A 14140-nucleotide genomic window follows, 5' to 3' on the forward strand; every position below is an offset into this window, starting at 1 on the left:
GTGCCCAAAAAAAGGAGAAGAGTTGCAGACGTTGTAATACTGAAATAGCGCCAAAAAAAAAAGAGAATCGTCCTTAGACCTTTTCGACCCTCTCGATGTGCTCCTCCCTTCCGTGGCTCTCCTCCATCACCCGCTTCTTCTCGTCGTATGCCATGTCCTTCTCTTCGGCATCCCGGTTTCCGTAGAGACCGATCCTGTACCAGGGCAAGTCGAAGAGGCGATCCATATTCTCGAGGGAGCGGCCGCTGGTTTCCGGGACCGAGAACCAGACCCAGAAACCGCCGAGGATGGTGACGACGGCGAAGCACCAAAAGGTGCCCGAGGGCGAGATGCCGCCCTGCGACAAGGGCAGCAGCATGTTGGGGACGGCGCGTGAGTTGCCGTACTGGTTGGCAAAGTGCAGCGTCATGGCCCAGGAGGTGGCGAGGGCGCGGATCCGAAGGGGGAACAGCTCGGCCGTCAGGAGGTATTGCATCGAGTTCCAGCCAAGGGCCCAACCGCAGCCGGAGACGTAAATCATGGCGACGGCGCCTCGGCTGGCGGCCTTTTGGGGAGCCGACAGGACATAATCGTCCTCGACGCCGAGCTGAGGGACGGCCGTCAGGAAGCCGGCGACGTAGATCATGGATATCGCCTGCAGGGTGATGCCCGTAAGCAGAGCGCGCTTGCGGCCGATGACGTCGACGAGGAAGAGAGCGCAGACGAGGGCGGCGACCAGCTTGACGATACCGAAGACGGCGGTGACGAGCAGGCCCTCCTCGGAGCCGGAGATGCCGAGGATCTCGAAGAGATCGGGCGCGTAGAGGGTGATGGAGCCGGCGCCGGACCACTGCGACAAGAGCTGGACGGTGGAGGCGAGGTAGACGCGGTAGAGGTTGCTCTTGTCGAGGAACATCTCCTTGAGCTTGCCGGCCCAGCCGACGCCCCTGGTGGCCTCGAGCTCGTGGTCGAGGGCGGCCTGGATGGCGGCGATCTCGCCGACGACGTATTCGCTGTCGGGGTCGAGGTGCCGCAGGTGGGCCATGACCTTTGTGGCCTGCTCGGACCTGCCCTGCTTCACGAGGAAGCGGGGAGACTCGAACTGGAAGAAGGTGAGGATGAAGATGATGCCGGCCATCATGATGTGCAGGCTCGTCGGCACGAGCCAACGGTTGTGGCTGTCGGGGTCAAGGTGGAGGGCGCAGCCGTAGTTGGTGAAGTAGGCGAGGACGATGCCGATGTAGACGGCTCCAGTGAAGAAGCAGGTGCAGAGGCCTCGGATGGAGGCAGGAGCGACTTCGGCGATGTAGATGGGACCGACGACGGGCGTCTGTCCGACGCCGAGGCCGGCGATGAAGCGGCCGGCGTAGATGGCGCCGAGGTTTCCGTTGACGCCGCCGGCCATGAAGATGGCGATGCCGAGAACCCAGAGGGCGCAGAGGACGCGGGTGGCCATTATTCGGCCGATCCGATCACACACCATGAAGGCACTGTCGACGAGACGGGTCAGTTCGCTTCCGTTGGGGGACATGCAGCGTGCGGCCTCACACCTCCTCGCCACCACCAGCGGTAACCCACCGGTAGAGGGAGGGGCGGCGAGGGGCGGAGGGAGCGGAGGGAGCGGAGGAGAGAGTTGGTTCGTGCAAGTACGCACAAGAGGGCACCTCCGACGGAACCGATCTGGACCATGGCCGAGATGTTCGCCTTGATGTTGGCCTGTTCGGTGCTCGAGTAGGAGCTGTAGTCGATCTGGTTCTTGAAGTCGGGCGAGTTGAAGGCCCCCGAGATGAGGCCCTCATCGATACCGCGGGCGGCCCCGAGCAGGGCGAAGGAGATGACGGCGAACCAGAGGCGCCAGTTGAAGACGCCTTGGGGCTCGCCGAGGTCCTTGAGGCGGAAGATGTTGACGGGTTTCTTGACGGCGCCGGCCATGGTGGGCAACGTCGGCTGAGCCTGCTGTCTGCGTCGTCGTCTCCGTGGGCGTTCGCTGACGTGTGCTGTGCGGTGAAGGACGGATGAATTTGAAGCTCGTCGCTCCCAGTGGGCCGCGCCACTACTTATATACGATGCTCGTCCTCGTACCGCTTACGAGTGCCCGAACGCGAGGTTCAACAACACGAGGCCCACACTGAGCAGGGAGGGAGGAGGATGGAAAGAATGGGGAGGATGGAGAAGTCGGGGGAGGGGGAGCGGGGTGGAAGAAGTCAAGACGGAGAGCAACCGGTGGGGAGGGAGGACCTGGCAGGCATCTTGTACATGCACGAGGACGGCGGGCAGGAGGTTCCCGGCGCTCCTTCTCCGGTTGGTGGTGGGTGGCGGCGGCGGCAAGTACTCCCGCCTGCTCCTGCCTTTCTCCGTCGAGGTTACGACGAGGTACGAGTAGCCTCGGAAGTATGCATCAGCAAAGTTTCAACTCGTACATGTTGGCCGGACGGCCGTCTGCTCGTTCGTGCTGGCATGGACGAAAGCCCACCCGGCAAAACGCAAGCGGCCTCGAAGTTGGTTTGCGGGGACGCGATGGGATTGAACTTTGTGATGATGACTTGCAGCCAAGGTCGTCAGGCGGACTCGGACAGGCATGCTCCGACATTGTTTGCATGATCGCAAGACCGGGGTGGCGGACCGAGATGACATGGATGGATGGGTGGACAAATGGATGAATCGTGGATGGACCATGATCCATGGGTGATGATGGTTGAGCATGGTGTAAGGTGGATGGATGGATGTGGGAGCGTCGAGCATGCTCGGCCCCCCCTGCCGCCGTGCTCGCCCGGCCGGCCGGTCACGCGAAACGACGAGGCCCCCGGCCCCCAACGGTGCCGATCGATGGTAATGCGAGGACTGACACGGGCGCTCCAACAAGCAAGTAACAACAGTATGCTCCAATAGTGGAAGCACCAATACTGTACAGAAGGTGTACGGAAGATACATATCAAACATGGACGGCCGAGCAGGAGCCCGTTGCGCATCCTTTTGTCGTGCTCGTGCTCGAAGATTCGTAATGGTACTTGCACGCATGTACTTGAGAGAGGACTCCATGGGACTGCCAGTTGCGTACGGGTATCTACTAGGTAAGTAGGTACTAAAGTAGTAAGTACGTGCGAGTAGTTGTCAGAACACCAACTCTGGTTCCTAGTGGTGGCTACCGGCACTTGTACTGTACTGTACTTGATGTAAGTAATACCTACTTGTAAGTAAGTACAGTACATCGTGTTAAGTACATATAAGTACGGAGTACGAGTGCGGATTATTAGTTGTTGATGGTACACTTTGGTCTACAGTACTTGCAAGTACTGTACAGTAGTTGTACAGTAAGTAGGTGCAAGTACAGTAAGTAGGTGCAAGTACTGCAAGTAGGTGCAACTACTGTAAGTAGGTGTGGACGTACTGGTTGGTACTCATAGATTACAGTACTTGCACTCCGTAAACTTGCTGCACTTGTTTGTGTACAACTACAAATACGGTATTCCGTACGGAGTACAGGTACTGTACGCACAAAGGTTGGTTGGCAAAACGCGGTCGTCGTGGAGCTCCAGCTTGATGAGGCAGGCATGCCATCCCCTGCACTTTGTACTTGATTACCTCCGCACCTCCACATCGGCTGTTTTTTTGGCCGATGCCGGGGAGATAATTGCAGGTAATACGTGCAGTGGTAAATTGTACATGCGCCTGTGCACAAACTGTTCGTACGCCGTGGCTCTTGGAAAGATGACCCGTTCAAACTTACTCACCGCAACACTACTGTACTTTACTGTGCTTCTAGCACGCACATGGCACTTGCACGCCACAGGTTGCACCGTTTCTTGAAAAGAACATGTACAACTACAAGTAAGTACCTTCTGTTGTTGTGCATGTACTTGAGTACTCCAAGTACTTGTACGAGTCCACGTACGGAGTACAAGGAACAAGGCCTCTGGCCCAGCTCCCCCGCGCTGTGCTAAGCAGTGATTTAGCGGGCCGGGGTTCGGCATTGATGGAGAGGGGCGGCGCGCACCACAAAATATTACCTCAGAACAAGAACAGATACAGCGCCTTCCCACATTGCATTCATTCCCCGACGAGAGAGGGACGACAATCAGGATATGCCAGCAGAAACGGACCGACTTTGTACTGTACTTATATATCGGTGGACTGGGAATTACGGCAGTACCTTGATTATGATGTTTCCAAGTGTTCGAGCACCCGAACTGTGTACTGTAACACGGCGGGAACAGTTTACATGCAAGTATTTACGTACTTGCAACTGAGTGCAAGTGCGCACAAATGCGTACAAGTACTTGCGCCATGTACTTACTTATGTGTACATGTATAATACAAGCAAGTGTACTCCGTACAGTAAGTACGTCTGCGTTGGAGGGAGCTTGTACAGTACAAGTACAGTACACTTGCGAGTCCTGGCAGTCCTGGCAGTACTGCCTGTCATAGCCCACGAGGCGAGGAGCTGACGTTTGCAAGGAAGTAAATGTACAAGTGCGCCCAAGGACAACTACAGTACTCCGTGCTTTAAGCATCCATGTCCAGGATTCGTCACATGGCACTGGGGACGCCCGAATGTCTCCTATCCCCATCCGTGCTTTCGCCTTCCAGCTGGGGCTAGCCATGCTCGACTGACTGGGCGGCCCTGATGCGAGTCACGCCCAGGTGTTGCTCCTCGTCTTCCTCGCACCCTTTTGCCCCGCGATGTGAGAAATGATAAATACCGGCGGAGCCATTGGCCAAGGCGCGCCATTAGCTCTGTCCATGATCCCTGCTGATCCATCCTATGAGCCGAATCGCAAAACAAATCATGCAAACCCACGGGTGTGGCGCGCCCACCCTCGCGGCACCCACCCTCGTGGAAGGCCTGGAGTGTGGAGAAACTGTGACTTGTCGCATCCATACATGTTCTTGAATCCGTACATGTTTTATTAATACCGTACAGAGTACAGAGCACTGTACAGGGACGACCACTCAACCACCTCTATCGGAAAGGAATACTTGTCAACTATTACCAGTTACTCCGTACAACGTACTTGCTTACTCCGTACTTGAACTCACACCTACTTGCTAGTACAACTACTTTACGTACAACTGCTTTACGTACAACTACTTTACGTACAACTACTTGTACTTGTACACCTAAATACTCGTAAGCACTGTGCAACTACTCCGTAGGTGCAGTAGATTATTACCGAGTACCGTACTCCGAACAGAGCACTTTGATTATTTTTGCATGCACCAGCGCGAGTCGAGTACGTACATGCAAGTGTACAGTACTTGCGCTTACGACATGTGTACTGCACCAGAGAGCATGCGAATGAGCACGAGCACAAGTACGAGCATACCAAGTACTGACTGCATGCTTACTTTATGTACAACAATGAATGCAAGTCTGTACTTGCAAGCAAATGTAGAGACAGTGCTGATGGAATCCCGCTGCTTGCACTCTTCGTCGCACGTATTCTTTATGCCCATGTACCCCTGCTGTGTGTTATATGTATATAGTGGCCAATAGTAGACTAGGATCACGTAATCGTGTGGGGCACGATTACAGAGAGGATAAATGTAGCCGCTCAGGGGCAGCCTCGTTTCCCTCCTTTCGTACCAAATTGAATCCATTAAAAGAGATCTCTTGTTACCAGATTCCCCCAGAACCGAACCAACACCTGCTCCGTACGAGAAGCTCTACGGAGTACAGACACATGTATTCACGCACGATGCATGTGCAAGTATGCACAAGGTTGGCCTGGAGTACAGAGTACTTTACACCCAAGTACAACTACGAACATGCAAGTAATTACATGTACACCTACAGTACGGGCGTGCTATGTATTCGGTAAGAATGGAATAATATGGGATACTGCGCAAACATGTACATGAAGCAGTCCATGAACAGTATCCTGTACCGCAGAGTACGGAGCAATGACTACTGTACGGAGTACTCGCAGCACAATAATATGACAAAGTGCATAGGTACATAGTAATTAATACTACTTACAACTACCTTCAAGTAAATACAGTACGGACGACGAGTACTAGGTACTTACACCTACTTTGTACAAGCACTGCGCACCTGCAATGCACCTACAGCACGTAGTTGTATAGTATACTTGGTTGTACTTGCATGTACAATACTTACAATACTTACTACGCAACCACATGTGTTGACTTTTGCGGAGCAAGTATACGTATTATACCTGCACTGACAGCTTCTCGAACGATTGCTGCTTCAAGGCCCTCGTCGATGCCGCGGCCGGCTCCGAGCAGGGCAGTTGCAGGTGCAGGAAGTAAAGCAGCAATCGTTCGAGAAGCTGTCATTACAGGTATAATACGTACACGAAAGATCAAGTTGCACATGTACATGTACCGTAGTATGCACTTAGTTGTACGTACGTCCTCCTCCAAGTACTGTTGCAGGTACGTAGTTGTAGTATTGCGTACATGTCCTGTACAATGGCATTTCGCGAACCTTTTTCGTTGCTTGATTCTCTGCACACCCAAGACTGTTGCAGGTACGTAGTTGTAGTATTGCGTACATGTCCTGTACAATTGCATTTCGCGAACCTTTTTCGTTGCTTGATTCTCTGCACACCCAAGTACTTGTACATGTACTTGTGCATGTAGGTGCGAGTAAGCACTGTAGGTGCAAGTGCTTAGGTCTCGTGATCGTACGCGATCGTCGTGTGCCGCAGGTTGCCCATATCTAGCAGCTCGCTGGGTTCTGCAACTGGCAAGTTACTGCACGGGAAGTTTCGACTCGGACAACCTCAACTCTTCTTGTCCCTCGCCCTCGGGAATGTACCCCTAGGCGCAAGCCGTGCACGGAATCCCTGGCGGAAAGGATCAAAGGACCGTAAACGCGCCCGCTTCCCCGCAGGAGCATTGTTCATGGCATAAACGCACCGTTTCCCGTGTGCACTGTCCATGACGTATCGGCAAGTGGCGAGTATTGCTTGTCATCGTTGTCTTGCATGAGCAAAATGCGACGTGCACCTACACGTGCCATTCATCTATTGCTCGTCTGCTGCGCATGCGTGTACGGCTCGCCTCCAAGGCCGTACCGATCGTTCGCCTTACTCTCCAAGACGACGTGACCTTCCTGCTCGCTACGTCCAGTACCGGCTCCATGTCGCGTGGTCCTCCCGGCTGCCACGAAAGGCAAAGGGGAGCTCGATGACGTCCTGGAAGCCCTCCTTGACCGTCGGCTCTTTGTATCGAGATGCGAAACCAGCAAAGGCCAGCTTCGGCAGCGCCTGCCTGCCCTCCGGGTTCAACGTCTCCGTCCTGTTGAGCGCCCGAACGACGTCGTTGTGCTCGCAGAGCGCCATGGGCGTGCGGAACCACAGGCAGCGGATGGGCACGGTGGCCTGTGCCGCCAAATCGATCCATATCGCCCGCGTTTCCGCGTCCGCGTTGGTGTTGTCTGTCCGTCCCTCCGTCGTCAGCCTCGCGTCGGCACCAAAAGGTCCGAGGAAACGGAAAGAGAGGTACGCGGGCGATTTTGTGCATGCATACGTACCGACGGCAATGGAGCGACCCGAGGCGAGCAGCTCCTTGGCGACCTTGACGCACTTGTCCCGCGACTTGAGCGTGTCCTGGTTGATCCTCTCGTAGCCGAGCGGCGCCAGGTGTCTCTGGTAAAAGGTGCTCTTTCCGGCGCCCGGGGGCCCGCAGAAGAGGACGACATCCGTCTCGTTCTTCTTCTCAAACGCGGCCGCTGCTTCCTCGGTCCCCTCGGCGAGCGGGTAGTCGGCCAAGTCCAGCTCGCGACGATATTCTCTCGGCTTCTGGCCGAGGAAGAACTCTTCGGGCGTCATGTACTTGATGCCGACGTTGTGCGCAAAGTTTCGGTCCGAGCAGCTGAAATCCTTGGCCGTCGCCGTCGCAGGTCCGTCGTCGCCATCGGCTCGGCTGGCGACGCGACCGCCGGCGTCGCCCACGAAGAAGCTATTCTCGAGATCGACGTCCTCCTCCCGAATGTCGTAGTCTTCGCACACTTCCTTCCACATCCCCGTCCGGGGTTTTCTGTACACGTCCTTCCCCGTCGCGGCATAGACGCGCGTCGCGAGGTCGAGGCTGCCGAGGATGGCGCCGCACTTTTGCTTGAACTCGCTCGTCCGCTTCTGCACCGATGCCTTGGGACCTTTGTAGCCAGGCTCAAAGTGCAGCTTCAGGCCGCCTTGGTTGGAGAGTATGACGACCTGATACCCTTCGTCCTTCTGCAGCGCCCGCAACCTGCTCGGGACGCCGCTGTGCCACCACTTCCAGTCCATCGCGCCGCCCGCGTGCTTCTTCCCGGACGATGTCGTGATCAGGGTCGAGTCGAGATCGAAGGCTGCAATCTTCCGTCGACACTCCCTCTCCCTCTCCTTGTGGTTGTGCTCCTCGGGCACGTAGCTGCCGACGAGCAGCGTCGCGGGCACATCGTCGCTCGGCCCCCTATCCGACCACGCCGTCCGCTCTTTGGGTTTCTGCGAGGCCGGCGTGAAGAAGTTAGCGACGGCGTTCTCTACATCTCGGTCAGCGAGAGGGCCGCATTGCTCATCAAGGCCGACGACGAGGAGCACCCACTGGTCGTGTTGCTCTGCACCGTGCGCTTGATCTGTGGCGGCGACGCGGGTGCCTGCGACGCTTTTCGTTTGCCTGGAGGAATCGATGTGGACATTTTGACAAGGCGAGAAAGCGCTCGCATGTGCCGCCGATGTTGGCTCGGTAGTAGGTGATGGGCTTTTGGGACACTGACTGTCACGACGAGAGGGCGAATCCCTCAACACGATGCAGCCTTGGCCTGCTAGAGTCGCGTCAACGAGTGCTTACAGTACTTGCTGTTACCTCGTAGGGCCCCGTGCTGCGCTGTAACGACGAAAGATGCGGCATGCTAACGGTAAGACTACAGGCTGGAGTGGTGCCATAATGTACTGGTACTTAGGTGTACTTACCATTGCAGCGCGAGGACATGCTGTGCGTGAAGGACTGACTGTTTTCGCATACGAAAACGAGTAGCGCATTCAACGACAATCCTCACCGTGCCAATCAGAGGATGCCTATCATACCGTGTAAAATATTCACGGGAAAGGGCCTGTTGTATTGAAGCATCGTGGCATCGGCTGATCCGAACCTGCTACGAATATCTACAGTTCAAGTTGGTCGCCATAAAGCACAGGTCGCTAATGAATGATACTCTGTCTCTTGTACCTGCTTGTCCATGTACGGACAGGTATTAATTAGATGCTAGTGACGAACTCGGAGCATTACCTAATTACTGTACGTACTTGCTTAGCTACAATAGATGACGGTATCAATCACGTGCACCTCTGATTATCACACTGTTTGACTGGCCACCTTCACTTCCGAATCGATTCAACAAGCAACACGACGCGTTGCCTGAAGCTGCCATCACCGGATACGCACCTAATCCCTTGTACTTGGGACGAATACCGGCCAGTTTCTCTCACCCTGCGCCATCGCAGATTGGCTGCCATCTCTCGGCGAGGTCTTGCCGTCGGCGCTGCATTACCGCCGCTCGTCGTCATGTATCAGCTATTCCTCACAGCCACGGTGGAGGAAGGTGACTTCCAAGCCGCCTGCGCAGTCTTGGGCGGTTTCTGCGCCATGGCACCGTGGCAAACGGTCGACCGCGTCCTCTACTTTCAAGGTCCGCCACGGCCGACTGGCATGTCGAATCAGAACTCGATCGAAAAGCCGATGCGCAAGGACGTCGCTTTCCTCTACAAAGATCTGCACCAAAACTTGAGCCGGCAGTCCTTTATTCTCCAAGCGCGCTACGACGTCTCCAAGGACCGTCACATGGGCCCTCAGGCGGAGCCGCTCGACCTCGAGACCTCGGCCGGCATCCTACGGTGGAACGACTTTCCAGACCCTCCTCGCGGGATACCGCTTCTCATGCAGCGAAAGTTGGTGGAACTGTGGGAGCAAAAGAACCTGCCGTCGGTGATGCGGGATAACCATTACCGGCAGGTCCCCCCTCGGGCCGTCATCAATACCTCGGTCGGTGTGGGCGCTTGCTAACCGGAGAGAGCTACCCACAGGTTCAAGACGGAGATCATCGAGGAGGTCTACCGATTTTTTCGTGACGATGTTGAATTTTGCTTCACTAGACAGTTCTTCCTCAAGCCCATCGAGGAGTACACGCCGCTCGAAGGTCGCCAGCAGGCCCAGGCCAAGCCTTTGGCAACTCTGCCCTCGTGGGATGCCTTGACGCCGGTCGACATGCAGAACCGATGGATGCTCCAAGTCAAAGTGCATGTGCTGCAAGACAACAAGCCGGACGAGATCCGAAAGGCGCAGGAGCAACTCGTTTCCATCCGCGGCGAGCTCGACGGTGTCTTCGACTTCAAAGCCATCGACCGCAGGGTGCACGACACGAGAGTGGCGATGCAGCAACAAGGCATACAAGAGCTACCTCAGAAAGTCATGCTGGGAAAGACGTGATCTTCCATTCACCCTGGCTCCGGTGCTTGATGACCTGTTTCGTTCCATCCTTTGCATGAATCATCACCTCCGGATTCGCATGCGCGCCCAGGTTGGGATGTCGATACGCAGCAGGCATTTCTACCGATAGAAGCGTTGCAAGACAACGGCATGGGAGTCGAACCTTTGGGCAAGACACAGCACGCTGCCGACATATGGTACCGGACCACTGTGGGTTCACACACTTCCCGGCATTTTTATGTTATTGTTCGACGAGAAGAAGCGCAAGCAGGAAACGCGAAATGGGTGCACACTCCCCGTGATGAAAGCGAAGTGGCCAACGCGAAGTATGCGCGAGCATTTGGTGCATGCACAAGATATCGTGGTGGGCAGACGCTTCCGGGGAAAACTTGTGCCCCGCGCTTCCCGACATCTGTCGTTTGGTTCGGGACCGGGCATGATTTTGCATTCATCAGATCAGATGGCATCCTACATGGTCCCATGGACGATGGCGGCAGTTGCGTCTTCGCCGGCCGCCAAGCCGCTCCTCGGCCGACCTTCGCTTCGCGGCCAACGGAATGGAACACTTCCGGAGTGATTTTGGTTTGCGCCAATGCCAGACGACCGGAGCCCCGAGCTGGTGGTCAATGGTAGTGAGAGCAGGAGGGTTTCATGGCATGTCCGGTACACGAAGGGCGCAGAGTTTCGAGCCATGGAATGCGTGGTGGAGTGCCGAAAGCTCGATTCGGTTCGCAACGATGGCTGGCTCGACAATTCTACCGCTCATATGTAGACGAACAGAGTTTGTTACCGTTGACGGACTTGAGGGTGCCTGCAACGACGTAGGCCGTGGTGGGCGGACTGCTGAAATTCTGGAAGTCAGTCTTGTAGTGGCTGAGGAATCGCGAGGGGCGAAGGAGATATCTGCTTCGCACGTTAGGAAGCGAGGAGAGGTCTCCGTGTGTGCATTCTACGCCAGGCAGTACACACTGTGTGTCCGGCGGGTAAACAGCCTATGCAGCTACATATGCCGAGAATCAGGTCAAGGCAAAGATGAACAGAGATGAACAGAGATGTATAATACATGCTCGTGTCCAGGGAGAGCGGAGCCGACAAGCCCGACTTGGCGAATGCAGTTGTCTCGCTCTCGCTACTCCTTTAGCGTGGTTGGCGCTGCCAAAGGAGGCGGTCGGATCGGGTGGCGAGTTCTGGAACGCCGGTTCAGGCGGCACGAGGGATAGTACCTGTGTGTTCCATACTCGTCGTCAGTAATGCGGATAGGACATTCCGGACCGTCCCGCGGGCGAGGGATGGGTGGATGGGTGGATGGATGGATGGATGGATGGATGGATGGATCATGGACGACACCAACTTGCCAAGTTACCCCTCCGACCACCACACCACCCTTCTTCCATGGTCCAGCCAGCCACCCAGCGGCCCATTCCAGTGCCACAAGCGTCGTCTAAAGGGGGCATCAAAACCCCTCCACACCTCCACGGTGGTAGGGGCAAGGAAACCTGCCGCATCTGAAGGGCATTGTGTCGACCAGAGTCGGTCGGGCCAATTTGCTGCTCGATGATGTAGATATTCCCCCAAGGAAGCATCTAGCAGGAGGGGAGGCGTGGGCAGAAGGGGGGAGGGACGAGAATTCGTCTCAAACACGTCATCAGCCAAGCTGTCGTGCGCGACTGGGTGATGAAACGAAACGACCGATCAGACATGACATGACGCGACGCAGGATGTGATGACAGGACAGCACGGATAGCTTCGCCCTTGTAGATGAATATACATGTTACACGCATGTACTAGTAATTATATGCATGTACATGTACAATATGCATGCATGCATGCCCTCTGCAGTGAGTGCACCCTATGTCGTGCAACCAATCCCAGGCGGCGGACGAACCACCCAGGTCGCCGAGTAGACGAACGACAGTCAGCCATCCGCGTCCCGCGTCCAGCCGTACGTGAATACTCGCTGCAATACTCCGTACAGTAACAACTCTTACGGATTCCTCATATTGATGTGGCAGATGCAGCATGTAATATCTATGTAAGTACTCACTCCCTACACATTCTAGCCATTTCGCCCCTGCTGTGTCCCGAAAATTCAGGTGCGCGACTACGTGTACTGGCAATGCACCACACCGACGTGCAACATTCACCTGCCCAAGCCCCCGACTGATATCAGCGCCAAATCACCAAGCCCTTCCCTCCGCCGATGACGAAACGTCGCGTCTCACAGGAAAAAGGCCGAGTGCATGCATGTTTTCGTACACGATCGTGGGGGCACAGACATTCCGGCTGCATCCTGCTCCGCAGACTCTGCCCAGATGGTACACCGTACCAACCTTGCTGCGCAGCAGAGGCATGCATACATCCAAGCGTATACCATACCGTTTTCTTCCCGCCCCCAACTCGTATTGCAAGTGGTGCATGAGTAAATCTGAGCGAGCTCTGCAATGAATCGATGACGAAGGAACAAGGGCACCGTTTGATTGTGCCGACCCTTCCGTCCCATCTCACATCCAGCCTACGTCCATCCTACGCCATGTCCATCCTACGTCCATGCCACTCACGTTCGTCTCACGTTCGTCTCACGTTCGTCTCATATACACCACGCTTACCTTCATCTCATTCTCATCTTACACTCATCTTATACTCATCTCACATTCATCTCGCCCCCATCTCGCCCCCATCTCTCCCATCTCACGCACCCCCATCTCATCTCATCTTTCGTCCCATCTCTCTCATCCCTCCCCCGCAAGAATGGAATTAGAGACGGGCAAATGCAGAGACAAGCCACGTGTCCGTGTGTGCTCAAACGACAGGGAGGGCCATGGAAAGGAAGCGAAACACGACTGCGTCGACTCGCCGTCCTGCATCTACCCGTCATCCATCATCACTCTTCCTCCCTTCCACCTTCATGGGCCGATTCCCGTCGGGTCCCACGCACATACATGCAAGCACACATGTACGGAGTAAGTGAAGCGCACATCTTTGCTGGTCGACACTCTGTAGAATCAGCTTGTTTCATCGTCGCACGCACTATTACCCCGCACGCGGGAGCCAAGTGTCAACTGCCCATGCACCATGCACAATGCCGTACCACCTGTGTCTACGGCGTGCAGTCATCTTCATTCGACCGTCTCGTCGTGCCTTTCATCCGAATCCGTGTCGGTCGCTCTCTGCATCATTTCACCACAGGCGTGGAAGCCATTGGGTGCATTCTGTCCATCGAACGTCCCTATGCGAACCCTGTGTCGAGCATCGGCCGGGCTAAATCTCGCACCAACGCACGTGCACCAACTCCGGTGGAGGAGCCATGTACGATTCCACCGGCTTATGGTGCTGCTGCTGCTGCTGCTGCTGCTGCTGTGCGACAAGCGCTGCAGAAATCTAGGCCTGTGGTTTGCAAACTTCACGCCATCGTACGAGCAGCTAGCTAGGCTACTGGCCTTGAATTGTCCTTCACCGCGCCATCGTGGGGCTGTGACAATCTATCGACACCCTCGCCTCCCTCGCCTCCCTCCCCTCGCCTCCCGCGCACCGGCCGGTAACAAAGAAAATGACGCCTCCCTCAGCGCGCGCCCCCGCCGCCACGGACGAGTACGAGTGCACGAATTTGAAAGTGTACTGTACATGCAAGGCCATCCGCGGTCAAGCCATCCTCGGGCACCGCCCTGGGCGAAACGAACCCGCGCCCGACTCCCTTTGGTTCCGATGCTCCAACGGGCGAGAAAGAAAACAT

The 14140-nt window shown here is 55.8% G+C and overlaps 4 protein-coding genes across 4 annotated transcripts; 2 read left to right on the forward strand and 2 right to left on the reverse strand.

The window, feature by feature from the left end:
- Nucleotides 1–73: 73 nt before the first annotated feature.
- DCS_06246 (MFS quinate transporter) lies at nucleotides 74–1911 on the reverse strand (the record flags this gene model as incomplete). Its single annotated transcript, XM_040803537.1, has 2 exons — nucleotides 74–1469; nucleotides 1634–1911. The coding sequence occupies 2 exons, from the start codon at nucleotides 1909–1911 to the stop codon at nucleotides 74–76; spliced, it is 1674 nt and encodes a 557-aa protein (XP_040653641.1).
- A 5153-nt stretch (nucleotides 1912–7064) lies between these two features.
- Nucleotides 7065–8623, reverse strand: DCS_06247 (DNA kinase/phosphatase Pnk1; the record flags this gene model as incomplete). Its single annotated transcript, XM_040803538.1, has 3 exons — nucleotides 7065–7381; nucleotides 7478–8467; nucleotides 8530–8623. 3 exons carry the CDS (start codon nucleotides 8621–8623, stop codon nucleotides 7065–7067), a joined length of 1401 nt encoding a protein of 466 aa, XP_040653642.1.
- Nucleotides 8624–9489: 866 nt separating this feature from the next.
- Nucleotides 9490–10410, forward strand: DCS_06248 (uncharacterized protein; the record flags this gene model as incomplete). The annotated part of the gene is made up of 2 exons (XM_040803539.1): nucleotides 9490–9966; nucleotides 10015–10410. 2 exons carry the CDS (start codon nucleotides 9490–9492, stop codon nucleotides 10408–10410), a joined length of 873 nt encoding a protein of 290 aa, XP_040653643.1.
- Nucleotides 10411–13361: 2951 nt separating this feature from the next.
- Nucleotides 13362–13838, forward strand: DCS_06249 (uncharacterized protein; the record flags this gene model as incomplete). Its single annotated transcript, XM_040803540.1, has 1 exon — nucleotides 13362–13838. One exon carries the CDS (start codon nucleotides 13362–13364, stop codon nucleotides 13836–13838), a length of 477 nt encoding a protein of 158 aa, XP_040653644.1.
- Between the last annotated feature and the right edge of the window lie 302 nt (nucleotides 13839–14140).

Source organism: Drechmeria coniospora, chromosome 03 (genome assembly GCF_001625195.1).
Source record: "Drechmeria coniospora strain ARSEF 6962 chromosome 03, whole genome shotgun sequence".
NCBI lineage: Eukaryota > Fungi > Ascomycota > Sordariomycetes > Hypocreales > Ophiocordycipitaceae > Drechmeria > Drechmeria coniospora.